Source organism: Epinephelus lanceolatus, chromosome 15 (assembly GCF_041903045.1).
Source record: "Epinephelus lanceolatus isolate andai-2023 chromosome 15, ASM4190304v1, whole genome shotgun sequence".
NCBI lineage: Eukaryota > Metazoa > Chordata > Actinopteri > Perciformes > Serranidae > Epinephelus > Epinephelus lanceolatus.
Genome location: NC_135748.1, coordinates 32,395,480 through 32,409,599, shown reverse-complemented (window position 1 = coordinate 32,409,599; position 14,120 = coordinate 32,395,480). Strand labels below are relative to the sequence as shown.

The 14,120-nt window shown below is 40.3% G+C and overlaps 1 protein-coding gene across 3 annotated transcripts in view; it reads right to left on the bottom strand.

The window, feature by feature from the left end:
• Positions 1 to 3,769: 3,769 nt before the first annotated feature.
• Positions 3,770 to 14,120, bottom strand: part of mideasb (mitotic deacetylase associated SANT domain protein b) — a 33,890-nt gene continuing 23,539 nt past the window's right edge. For all 3 annotated transcript variants that reach the window (XM_078175196.1, XM_033642554.2, XM_033642553.2), the window contains exons 9-13: positions 11,521 to 11,609; positions 10,576 to 10,719; positions 9,526 to 9,645; positions 6,788 to 6,987; positions 3,770 to 4,094 (exon numbers count right to left, since the gene is read on the bottom strand). In XM_078175196.1, the coding sequence (XP_078031322.1) occupies positions 3,857 to 4,094; positions 6,788 to 6,987; positions 9,526 to 9,645; positions 10,576 to 10,719; positions 11,521 to 11,609 (791 nt within the window). In that variant the 3' untranslated portion in view covers positions 3,770 to 3,856. The remainder of the gene's footprint in view (positions 4,095 to 6,787; positions 6,988 to 9,525; positions 9,646 to 10,575; positions 10,720 to 11,520; positions 11,610 to 14,120) is intronic.

Below are 14,120 nucleotides of genomic sequence, written 5' to 3'. Positions count from 1 at the left end.
GGAAAATAACCCTTTAACCCATTTGTTGCTACAGCAACAGAAGCTGGCTCCGGGCCGAAGGGCTTAACTCGAGATATGTAGAGATAGACAGATCAAAACATGCCGTTTCCATAGTCCAATTCAGTGCCTGCTATCAGCAACAAGGTAAACAGAAATAAAGTCAGCCATAGATACACATGTTAGAGTCAGACACAGGGAAATACTGAGCTCTGAATTCTTTCCTAACCACCACTATCTGCATTTGAAATTTTACTACATTTGCACATTTTTTCCAATTAAATTATTAAAGTTTTCCTAATGCATTTGTGAGCTGTGTCACGCTGCCCTTAAGTAAACTGCTGATCCACGTGGTCACAGTTTTAACAGAGCGTGTCAGTGTCACAATGATCTAAAACACAGTTTGAGACACATGAAGGAATCAATTCCCCTGATATTTTTGGCATTACAAGTTTCAATTTAGAGCCACCAAATATCAGCAAACAGGGACTTAAGTGTGAAAATATAAGCGTCATAAGAACATTCAGAATCCTGTAGAAAAACCTGTAAAATCTGAGACGAGTATGGTTTGCATAAAAGAATACTCCTGTCTTTTTAATGCATGTTTGTTGATGACAATAAATTAGTAATTTACAGTAATTTATTGCCATATTTATAGTCTACAGGAAGTGTAAAAAAAAAAAAGGTCAAACTGAAATGTTGATAGGGGGTTCTAAACGGGAAAAGTATGCATCATGTCAACATTCAAATTCAGTTAAATCCCTAAAAAATCTGTTAAGTTTGGCTCACAGTAAAGAATGCTTCTACTTGTAATGCATGTTTGTTGATGACAGTAAATAATTTGCTGACATATTTACAGTTTACAGGAAGTCAAAATCAAATTTAAATGTCCAAGGAGAGAGGATATATTACAGCTGCTGATATCGGGTTCTAAAAAGGAAAAGTATGTATCATGTCAGCATTTAAAATCTCTCATTAAAACCCTAAAAATCCGGGTTAGGTTTGGTTCACAGTAAAGAATGCTTCTACATCTCGTAATGCATGTTTGTTGCTGACGCTACATTATTTACTGATATATTTACTGTCTACAGGAGGACAAAAATATCAAGCTGAAATGTCTAAGTAGAGAGTGACGTCTGACTCTAAAAATAAAGTGCATGTCTTGTGTTGAATTTACACACAAAAAAAAATGCCTATCTCTGTTAATGCACACATGTTGATGACAGTAAATAACTTAGCAACATATTTATATTCTGCGCAAAGTGTAAAACAAAAGCTGAAATGTCTGAAAAACTGCACTGAGTTTAGTTTACCGTAACGTATGCTTCTACCTCTCTTAATACCTGTTTTTTGATGGCAGTAAATTATTTACTGACATATTTACGGTCTACAGGAGGAGAAAAAAAATCGAGCTGAAATGTCTGGTTCTAAAAATAAATTAAGTGTATGTCTTGTGTTTAATTTAAAATACCCTGCAATAAAGTTCCTTTACAGTAAAAAAAAAAAAAAAAAAATTCATATACTTGTGTTAATGCATGCATGTTGATAACTTAGCAACTATTTATAGTCTGTGGAAAGTGTAAAAAAAATAAATAAAAAAGCTGAAATGTCTGGAGAAAGGATATATTGGAAAGGATGATGTCTGGTTCATAAAAGAAAGGCAGTAGTTGACAGTAGTAAATAATTTTGATATATTAATAATTCGATATTTAACCGTGATATGTGGTTCTTATGTCAGCATTCAATTATCTCCCGTTAAAACCTAATTAATCTGGGTTAAGTTTAGTTTACAGTAAATAATGCACCTAATTCTCTTTATACCTGTTTGTAAATAACTCACAGAAAGTAAGTTAAAATCAACTAGTCTGTGGAGAGTGTAAAACAAAAGCTCTAGCTGAAATGTCTGAGTAAAGGGGATATGTTATAGGTGTTATCTGATTCTGAAAAAAAAAGGGAAAATGTGTCTTATGTCAGCATTCAAAATCTCCAGTTAAACCCTCAAGAACTGCATTAAATTTGGTTTACAGTAACATATGCCTCTGCTTCTCCTAACGCCTGTTTTTTGATGACAGTAAATAATTAAATGACATTTTACAGTTATCTGGTTCTAAAGAGGGAGGACAATGTAAAGTTTTTATATCCGCATTCAAAATCTCCTGTTAAAACCTGAATAATCTGGGTTTAGTTAAGTCTACAGTAAATAATGCACCTGTAAATGACAGTCTGTGGAAAGTGTAAAACATAACTTGTAGCTGAAACGTCTCAGTAAGAAGGGGATATGTTATTGATTTTGATATCTGTGTCTCATGTCGATGTTCAAAACTTCCTGTTAAAACCTGAATAATCTGGGTGAAGCTTGGTTTACAGTGAACTTAATGTTTGTTTGTATCAGCAAATTATTCACTCTGGCTAAAATTTCTTGGTAGTAAACACGTCGTTAACATCGGTATCTGATTCCAAAATGTGTCTCCAGTTTGTTTGTACTGTTTGTTGTCTTTCCCACTTAGTTATGTGTATCTATGGAGACCTGCGGGTTTCAACAGTCTGAGTCAGTACCTCCTATCAGTTATAGGGTTGACAGCGAGGCATCCAGAGCAGCCAGTTGTAAGCATAACAGGGGAGGGGGGGGCTCGGATGCTCTGGTAACAAGGGGTGGGGGTTGGGGTGGTTTCAACTTATTCTATTGCACATACGTTTCTGCCTTTTCTTCATTTCTGGCTTCCAAAAAAAAAAAAAATCTCACAGTTATAAACAGGCAGCAAGTAGCATTATTTTTGTTTTTGTTTAAATAAAAAAAAGGAAGAAAAAGAAAGCTATGGACAAGTACGGAAAAGCGCTCAATTAAATTGCAGCCAAAACCAAGATATAATAATAATATTAATAATCATCAACAAGAATATTCACAGAAACAACAACCATAGATAGCGACACAGGCAGAAAAAGTAACGTTTACCTGTATATATATATTTATAAAAAACAAAAACAACAACAGTGTAAAATTGATTGTCATTTCAAGATAAAAAGCATCAAAACATCCAAGGCATCGACAGTGAGGAACGAACTGGGAACTATAAAAAGTGACAAGGGCTGAAGGGGGGGGTTCACAGAACTAAAGCCCAAATGAACAACGCTCACAGAAAGAGAGGGAACCCACTTGGAGCACATCATGCGTCTGAGAAAGCTTTTGGCAGCCTTGAGTGCAGAAGAGCGGCGAAAACAAAGGCAACAGTTTGCACATGCCATGTCTGTCCGTCGTAGAGTGGTGGAACCAACAGAACAGCACTACCCTGCGTTCGTTTGCTGCAATCTCCCAGCTGTCAGATTTCAGTGTCCATATCGCCAAAACTTCATCCAGTTGGGATGCAGCTGAAGCAAGCGCGTGCTGCGGCTCATCAGGAGAAAAAAAGAGGGTCCAACAAGTTCCTCGCCCAGTTGAACGAAACAAGGCGAAACTCGAAGTGCTGAGGAAGGCCGCAGCCTGGCGTGGAGAGCAGGAGGGCGCCAAGAGAGGCGGCATGGCTTTGATTTGATCGAGCCCTGTGACCAAGAGAGGTAACTCTTGAAAAGCTTTTCAAGCAGAGTAAAGGGGGTGTGGTGAGCTCTGGAAAGCACATACGCACTCATCATCGACACACACACACACACACACACACACACACTCAGTCCACACATTCACAAACACATACACGGGAGTAAATCTGTCCCTGAATGTGCCAAGCAACGGAAGTTTTGTTCCACAAAATGTACACAAAGTTCACAGGTGGGATTCCTCTTTCTTTTTTTTTCTGAATTTTTGAATCTCCCATCCCAGAGAGTGAAGCCACGCTGCGTGCTGCAGTCAGTGTGTGCGGCCTTTCTTTTACTGCCAGTCCTCATCGTCCTCGTCCTCACCGTCCGACGAGTCGTCGTTGGTGCTGTCCCCGCCTACCTGCCGCGTCCCGTTCTGCTGCCGTGCGGCAAGAACAGCGGCGGCCTCAGCGGCTGCTTTTGCTGCCGCCCGTTCCTCGGCCTCCTTCTGTCGCAGAGCTGCGGCCTTCTTCTCCTGCTCGGCGTGGCTCTTCATGTGGGCGCTGCGGCTCTTCACCTTGTAGAAAATCCTGCAGGAAGAGAAGAAGGAGCTTATTGCTTGAAAAGGTGTATGTGACACTGCTGGCTTCATCAGGCTGGTGAAGTTGTAGGATTTTGTCATTCAGACATACCCTAAAAATTCAAATAATAGCCCGGGCTATTATTTGCTTAAATCACTGAAATCAACAGGCCTATATTTGAGACACGCCTTTAATTTTGTTCAATTGTTTGAGTTATAGTTAAAAGATAATCACATATTTTCTTTGTATCGTGCAGCCCTAATGAAAACTTCTCTGTTCTTTCACAGGCTGCTTCAATGACTGAAAACTTTTAAACTGTTGGAGAATTAATAATTAATTTATGACCACAGTGGGCGCACAGGAAGCTTTTCACGCTTCTCACTTTTAAACTCTTTTCATCAGTTTAAAGATTTTTAGATGGGGAATTTTACTGCTTATTTTATGTCCAACAATGCACAGGCATAAAATGACAAGATGTTCCACTGGGACTCTCACATCATTCTTAACTGCTCACCAGATGTATCTAAAGCATTTTATTGGATAGCAGTTTACTCTAGGAGGAGAAGGGAGACGGCAGGTCTGATAATTACTGGGGTTATATTAGGTTGTTTTTTGGTGCCCTGCACAACAAGGCCAAAAAAAAAAAAAAACATTTTTTACATACATGTGGTTCTCCACAGTCAGTTTGTTGAAGTATTTTCTGACAATTGAAGGATGAAACTATTACAAAGCTCTTAAAGAGAAGGGCATACATTTTATCTGTTCTTGTATATTTAACCTTTGTGCTGCTGTGGATGTTAATCTGACAACATTCAGACTTGTGCCATGTTGGAAGAGTCAATTTTACACTACTTGGTCAGACATTTATGTTATGAGATTCATATCTAAAAGGAAAAAAGAGCAGCGCTGGTGGTAAAAAAAAAAAAAATAAAATAAAATAAAAAGTAAAGGTACAAAGACTATAAAATAGCAATAGTGAGTACAAAAAAAGGAGGCTTGACTGGGTGACTAATTTCAGAAGTCAAAAATCAGGTAATTTAGTATTCCAAAAGGTGGATAAAAAGCACAAAATATATGACCTGAAGAAACTAAGCGCCTCCTTCATTATGAAATGTCACAATGATATTCAGGTCTTAATTAGGTGCCAAGATGAACAAAACAGTATGTGTGTTTCTGAAGGTAGGGCTGTATCCAACTCAGAATTATATCAGTCAATCAGTATCAATATCTGACTATTCATTCCTTTTTTTATTTCATTAAGTTTAAGACTCTTGAACGGGGTTCAATGGGACATTCACGTATTTTAGTAAACAAGCCAAGTTAGCCCTCTAATACACGCTGATTGCTGTATATTAAGCTACTGCGAGCTGTAAATTAACCACTTCTAAGCTGGCAGAATATAATGTTATCTTGGAGCCTGAGTGGGCAAATGCAGGTGCCTCTGTCTCACTCAGACTCACACCGCTGTACCAGAGAGCAGCGTGAAAGCAAGGAGTGTTCACTCTGCAGCTAAATCTGGGGGCCGAAAACATCCTAAGAAATACACTGACCGTCAGAAAAACAACAAATAAAAAATCATATTGCAATTGTTTTGACATGCTATGAGTTGCGATTTTACTAAGATGGTAATTTTTGCATTTTATTTTCACTGCTAAACTTGAAGAATCTCAGTTGGCTGAGTGGTCTCCGACTAATGAGTTGAATCTTTGACTCGTTCCCTTGGTCTTTCTTCAAAAAGTTTGGTACAATATACGAAAAATGAAGTAATAAATGGCCATGTCAGAACGATGAATATCACAGCATGTGACACAGCAGTGAGTCTTTAGTAGAGCTGCAACGTTAGTCGATTACTTGGGAACTGTTAAATTAATCACCAATGAATTTGAAAATCAATATTCACTTGGGGTAATTTTTTGAGAAAGAATATAGATCAAATTTCTCAGATTTTAGCTTCTTAAGTAACAATATTATCTGGTTTCTTTGCTCCTGTATGACAGTAAATAGAATATCTTTGGGGTGTGGACAAAACAAGACATTTGAGGACGTCATCTTGAGCTCTGATCAACATTTTATAGACGAAACAGCCAATTGATTAATCGAGAAAATAATCTACAGATTAATCAACAATGTAAATCATCTTTAGTTGCAGCCCTTATCTTTGGCTGCATGAAAAGTGCAGCCACATGATACCATGAGTGTAATTGTCTAATAAGCCCGGCTGAATTCCCTGTAAACATAAATCATCCGACTCTGGAGTGGTGAATTATCTATAACAGGCGCACATTGAGTGGGGTGAGTATTTAAAGGCTGAGTGAAGCTCTTGTCAAGTCACCGAGTAGAGTTGCATTGACGAGAGGCGCGATGTGCAGAATCTACTCTGTGTTTCAGTTGCTAGGACACAGTTGGCAATAACAGGCCCGGTGTTGCCAGAGGACGGGCTGTTATTTAATCAGAGCATGACAGGATGGTTTGATTCTTTCAAACACCACCAGACACTTGCCTCTATTTACCAACAGGGAATCCAAGTGGGCAATAGCAGTGGCAATATTTCCTGCAGAAATTTAGCATTTCAGATCAAGCTGGTTCACACTGAGGCCACTTATGTAACTGCTGCTGTCCGGCTTTGCATAAGTAAACAGAGCCGTGCCAACGTCTCCATCACAGCAGCAGCAGTGACTGATGGGGTATTTCTCATCACTCACCTGCCGCATTTCTTGCAGGGGAACTCTCCCTCCTGACCAGCTGTGCCTTTGTTGCCCGTTGAAGGGCTGGTCCGGCGTGCGTTGCCGTCGTAGCGGGATTTGGAGCTGGGAGGGGGTGGGTGAGGGGGGTGGATGACCCGAGACAGCGGCTGGTCCCTCGCCACATCCTCCTGGCCTTTCATGATCAGGACGGTCCCAGGCTGCACACACACAGTAACACGTGAGGTGTCGTTAACATGAAAGACACAGTCACTTCAAGCAATTCGGAAAAAATAATGAGCTTGAAGCTGCTTTATGAGCTCCTTTAAAGTGGGATAGTATTACAGTGCACCAGCTAACACACACACACTGACACACAAAAACACACATGGCACTTTTCCCTACAGCTTATTACGTTCCCTAAACGTTGAAATGCAACGCAAATAACGCAGATAAAGCTTTCTTGTCGAGTCATTGTTTGCAGACAGACATAATGGGGTTACACAATCCAGAGAGGTGGACATCAGCCAAGTTGTCGCCTCTCAAATATCCAGCAGGGGGCAGCAAATGCAACATCAGGTCACAGCAGAAAACAGGAAGAGTTCAAAAGGACAAATGTGTCGAAGTCTGATGAGGCCAACTGAGGTTTCTAAGCAGGAACATGCAGAGGATGTTCCTGTATTAGCTTACAGTGTATCACCTGAACAGGCTGTGTGTAACTATCAAATCCCTCATCATAGTTCATGTGCAAACAAATAATAATAGTACAGAATATTAGGGGGAAAAACTGATCACAGTACTTTCAATGCTTTGAGAAATTACACTTCTGCATTAATAAACGACAATATACAAAATGGTAATTATCTAACCAACACCGTACTAATTAATGCAACACTTACAACAATAACAATAATCCCTCTGGAGTGCTGACCTACTTCTGTGTTTATCATCATTGTATGTTTACACTTGAAAAAAGTAGTGGTTGTACTACATTCAAGGACATTTATCTTTTCACTAAAACAAATTATTTTTCAAACACAGTGCACTGGCTCTAGGAGTGTTGCATTATGGGCAGTTTGTTGGCATAAAGGAGCTCGGCTAGCATGTTTTAAAAGTGCTCAGGAAGCAAAGTTAAAGCTTTGTGCTGGTCAGAGTGATGGGTTTTGCTGCCACATAAACAGACTAGCAACCAAATGATTTGTCAAGCTGCCGAGAATTACAACTGCCACTGACTATCATGATGAGGAGTGTGAAAAAAGCAAAGTAGAAACATGTGAGCAGAGAGTGAAAATCATTTTGATCACTTTAACAACCTGATAGGAGCGTGTGTGTGAGAATGTGACTCATAAAAAGCATGAAGTGTTAGCTGCACATGACAAACACACAAGCTGTGTTTGGAAGCACATACCAACGTTCTGCCAACTACATGTTCAAACTGTATGTTCTGCATACTGCCCACTAAACGAATGATGAGGAAGCTATTACCAACTGACTGTTCCTACTGGAGAATACTCGAGCAACATGACTGTATCACATGACTGACGGCTGGTCTGACCCAGCAAGCGCCTTCTGTGTGGAGTTTGCGTGTTCTCCCTGTGTCAGCGTGGGTTTTCTCCAGGTGCTCCAGCTTCCTCCCACAGTCCAAAGACATGCAGGTTAACTGGTGACTCTAAATTGTCCGTAGGTGTGAATGTGAGTGAATGGTTGTCTGTCTCTATGTGTCAGCCCTGTGATAGTCTGATGACCTGTCCAGGGTGCACCCCGCCTCTCGCCCAATGTCAGCTGGGATAGGCTCCCGCTCCCTCTGAGACTCCCAACAGGATAAGTGGTTACAGAAAATGAATGAAATGAAAGGATGAATGACTTCATTCATTACGGCGTTACACATGTCCTTGCTTGAGTCATCAGGTGAAAGGTCAGTTTTTCCATGGACTATAGTTCCTCTACAATGTCCAGCTACTGTCCTGGATTCGGAGGGTCACCTTTCAGCTAGTTCCTAAAGATGGCCACAGATAAGTGTCCTTCTTATGAATAATGTCTTCAGGTATTAATCCCACAAACACAATCTGTGGGTGCCTTGGGATCTTGTAACCTAAAACTCTCTCAAGCGTCAGAATAAACCTGATCCAGGATGTTTGTAGTTTCATACACCATGTTCTCAATTTAATATCATAGTTAGTATGAACCGTATGTTAGTGTGTGATTTCGAACACAGCTAAAGTATTTATGTTTCACTTTTATGAGAGAAAAGGCTTCAAGGATGAAGATGATCTTTTTAACTATCAGTATCTTGGGGAAACTTTCCCAACTGGACCAGTCTGAAGAGTTTTTCCAAATATAGGTGCTGAAAATGGGGAATAATCTTATATTTTGGGCCAACACAGTAACAAGCAAACATGGAGAAAAGGACATTTTATTGCAATAGAAATATTTAAAAAAAAAAAAAAAAAAAAGAAGACACTGTCTAAAAAAAACTAGGGCTGCACAATATGCAAAATAAAATCATATTGTGATTATTTTGACACATAATTCAATTGCAATATGAGTCACATTATGGGAATGATAAATGACACTGGGAGTTGGTTAATTTTGGAAAGTACCAAACAGCAATGTTTTGGGTTACTGAATGAAATCATATCCTCTGATGCCATCTTTACGGGAAAAGTCTCTCCAAGTAGGATATCCATTCATCCTCTTATCTACTTCTATCATTTCTCTTCCTTTTCCCATGCACAACTGAGAATTAATTTCACACTTACATTCTCAGAGGACTGCAACGTGTGTGTCACCCTGGTGGGGCCGACATCCGGTTTCCTGTCAGCTGACCCTTCCCACTTCCTGCTGTCCTCCTCCCTCTGTGGCTCCAACCTGTGAGAGCCCTGTGGGCCAGAGGAAGAAGAGTGTGAGACATAAACAGCAGGGTGTGACTTCATAACGCTCTGTTGTGGCTATACACTGACTATACATGCATGTAGCTTTGCACGGTCACTATCACAACCACCAAAGCTGCACATGGAATGTTTCGGTAGATAAAATTAATCTCTGCATCTACTATTAACGCTCTGAGCTGCAGCCGCTCACACACTTCATTTTAAGACCCAAGTGGTCAATGAAGATATTCTGAGCTGTGTTTATTTCTGAACTAACACTCTGCAGTTTCACATCTAAATAAAACTCTGCTGTTTCATGTTTAATCAGATCACCCTGCAGTCCAACCGTCATTTTAACCAGATCAGTGTGACAGTTGCTGCTTAGTTGAGACAATGCTTCTGAAACACTTCTGCAGAAACTTACAAACTGTTCTTAGTAAAATCATTTAAAACCAATACTCAAGATGTCCTATGGTTCTTTCTGGGGTGCAGCTGTGTTTTACAAGTTTGTTTTACTTCATATCAGAGTCTTGGTTTGTTATGTTTTAGCTTTTGTCTATACATCAATAACAACACATATGTTACTGAAGTAGAGATATTTAAGATATACTATGCATAAGCGCGTGGTGGTGTATTTATCTGCAGAGACTCTGCCCTCTGCATGGATTTATAGGTACAGGTATACCTTGAAACTGGTATATCGCTGCAACCCTTTGTGCAGCAGAGCTTTATAAAAATGCAGCTATCAGGTGCCAGACTGTTAGCAGCATGCATCCAAGAGAAAGCTACAAGAATTGCAGACACAGTGCCAAAAAATGGAAATTTAACAAGCTAAAACACCAATCTGCGGTTGGCTTTCACTTTTGCTATTGACACAGTCTACAAACACTGACCAACAATTCCCGCAGAGTCTACCTTCAAACATGGCGTGTCACTAACCTTGTGGTCCGTCTCCTCCTCAACAGTCTTGTTCTCCAGAGGCTCCGTCTCGCCATAGATCAGCGTCCCGTTGCGGCCGATCTTGACATGTTTCTTGTAGGTGTAGTAAAACTCCACACACTGCGCCACTGACTTTGTAGTCACCTGTGACCCAAACACACACACTCTTTTTAATGGACGTTTAACTTCCTTCTCATTTTTAAATGTCAGTGCATGTTATTAAGCACAGAAGCTCTTTTTTAAGATTAATTTATTGGCCTTTATTTGATCATAAGTCAGACAGAGAAGGGGGCAACGTGCAGCCAAGGGCCGTGGGTCAGATTCAAACCTGGGCTGCTGCAATAAGGACTCAGCCTTTTTTATATGAGGCACACGCTCTCCCACGTGACCTACGGGGTGCCCAAGAAGGTAATTTCTGAATGCATTTTGGAGCTGCTAAGCAGAAAAAAAACACAGTCATGACAGGAAAGAGAAACCTCAGCTTCTGCTCTTTTTGTTTCCTTTTTACCCCTGATGAAAATCTCCTTCTTTAGATATACAATTGTTTTGAGAAGCTTCACTGCAGCAAAGACAACACAACAAAAGCCTGAATCAAATTTAAAAGCCTTCAGTCTGATGGTTTGGCCAATGAAAACTGTAAAAATCTCAAACTGACATAATTTGGCCTCGCGCTTGAATCGGTTTAGACAAGAAAATGAAATAGTTTACAGTCTTGAGGAAAAGCCATGATTGACTGCGACACTGTAAATAATTAAACAAGTAGGAAACATTGTTTCACAGTGACTGTACTTCCTTTCCCTCGCCCACCCATTGTCAGTGAAAATATTGTGTGCACACATTATATTGTCTTTCAGAAGGTTTATCAGCCCACAGCTACTGTGAAGCCTGGAGACCAGAGTGGAGACTTTTTATTTTCCTGCTCTCATGCCTTAAACCACAACATACCTGCTTCTGCACCATGAAGAAGTCCTTCTTGTACGCAGCGATGCCTTTGTTGAACTGGCGTCTCTCAGCTGTGGTCCAGCTGTCTGATCCTGAGAGACAGAGACATTTAAAAACACTCAACAACTATCTCCTTCCAGACTACACTCTGAATGTGTGCAGATCCTGACAAGTTCAATCCCACCCCCCACCCTAAAACCACACGACACACACACACACGCTCAAATCGCTCGATAAACAATGGCTCTCCTGTCTTCTGCTTGGGATTAACCACATGCTGTAAACCCCCCTACTCCGCTCCTTCCCTCATCGTGTTGACCCTGACAATCCTCCACAGTCACCCACTACCCCCACCCACAACAACCCTCACACTCTCACTAGTGCAGCTGCCACTGCTCTGAGTCAAGGCCTTAGAAAGTCAATGTTAGATGGTTTAAAGAAAGAAGGTTGTTGACAGCGGTGGAATTTAACTCAGTTCATTTTACTCAAAAACTGTACCTAAAGAAACAGTTCACCCCAAGATCATAAAAACATATTTTTCCTCTTACCTGTAGTGCTGTTTATCAGTCTAGGTTGTTATGGTGTGAGCTGCTGAGTGTTGCAAATGTCAGCTGAAGAGTTGTCTGCTCTGTCTCCTCTCTTGTGGTTTGAAGAACTCAACAGCAATGTCTCTTTCCAGAAGTCATGACCCACTTACCCAAGATAATCTGCAGACCTTGTTGTGAGCAGTTTTATGTAGGAACTATTTTCTCTCTACTGAGCTACAACCGCCAACTGAATCACTGCGCAGAAGGAAGCGTGCATCTACAGCAAGCTCACCTAGCACCACTGAGCTAGCTAATATTACAGCTCAGGCTCTCGTCCCTGAGTACATGCATGCTTCCTTCTGCATGGTGATACCGTTGGCGAGTGTGGATATGAAACTGCTCACAAGGTCTGTGGATTATCTTGAGTAACTGGGTCATGATTTCTGAAAAGAGACATTGCTGTTGAGTTTTTCAAATGTATTTTTTGGCACTTTCAGCACCACAAGCTGAGTGCCATCTAGTTCCATTATATTAGAGAGAAGGCAGACATCTCTACGGCTGATATCTCCAACACTCTGTGAAAGCAATCTAAACTGATAAATAGCACTACAGGTTTAATTTTGGGTTGAGCTGCCCCTTTAACCTAAATAAACGCTTTAAAATCCTCTTTCATCAGCTGGAAGATGCATCATCACAAAGCTGAGAACAAGGCTGTTTTACTGAGACCATGAAAAGTTAACTCTTTAGAAATATGACGTCTTTATAAGAGAGCTATACAACAAACATATGATGATCTCATAGAATATGATGCATTGCTGTTGATTAAACTACCCAACAGTATGTAAAGGAGATAACATTATCACAACCTTAAACACCTACAGCAGTAATATTAATCCCAAAGCATCATCATATATAATAGTAAAATACTAACAGGGAACATTTTATTGCACAATGAGTACTTTACTTTTCATAGTTTAAGTACATTTTGCTGATAAATTTACTTATATACTCTTACTTAAGTAAGGTTTTGAATGCAGCACTTTTACCTGTAGTGGAGTATTCAAAGTCTTTTAGTACCTTTACTTCAGTAAAGGATCTGAATACTTCTTCCACCACTGGTTGCTGACACACTCATAATTATGAACCAAAAAACACACACACAATTTAAAATTCACCTCAGCTAAAAAACAGGACTTTCAACTAATTGTGAGCATTTGTTTTGAGCGTATGAATACCAGCTGGACGCCAAAAATTATGACATAAAGCCCAGTTCAGACCACAGATTTGCAACAAGACGAAAATGTTTCATAACACTGCAGAGAAAAGTTGCAGCAGTGTGAACTGGCCGTCGGATGTCACCACAAGCCAGCTGATGGTGTCACCTGCAACTCAGCTGGTCAAATCACTGGCGGCTGGTTTTTAGAACGTAAGGCACATGGCCTGTTTCTAAAGCCAGTCAGCTGGTCAAGTCAAAATGGCCGCAGACAGCATGTTGGACGGTGGGTCGCTGCTGCTGCTCACTGTATGTGCTCATGCCCCCCCGACACACACATTCTCATTGACGGATTATCCAGCGCTGTTTACTTATATTATTGTGGCGTATTTATCATGAAAATAGTCCATCTGATGCTTGTTTTGTTTATATTTTTTTGCTGCTTCATCACCACTACAAATGCAGCTGTAGCCAGGTATCTCACTATCACTATCCTCATTCATATTTTAAGAAGCTACAAATTATATTCAGCCACAAAATAAGCCTGAAAAGCTGGAAATCAGAACAGAAGTACAGAGAGTTGTTGCATAGAGACGATACACCATCTCATCTAGTTGCGTTGGTGTGAACTGATAGGTTTTTAGAACGTTGCAGAGCAAAGTGTTGCAAGTAGTTGTCTGCTTTAACTCCTCTCGTTGCGAATCTTTGGTCTGAACTGGGCTTAAGAATTCAGTCAACTTTATGTGACTGATAATCCACTTGTGACTGCAAGGACTGACTGTTTATCACTTTCTGTCAATCAGCTAATCAACTACTCATGACAGGTCTAAATTTATCAGATCCATTTATCATGGCAAGTTAGA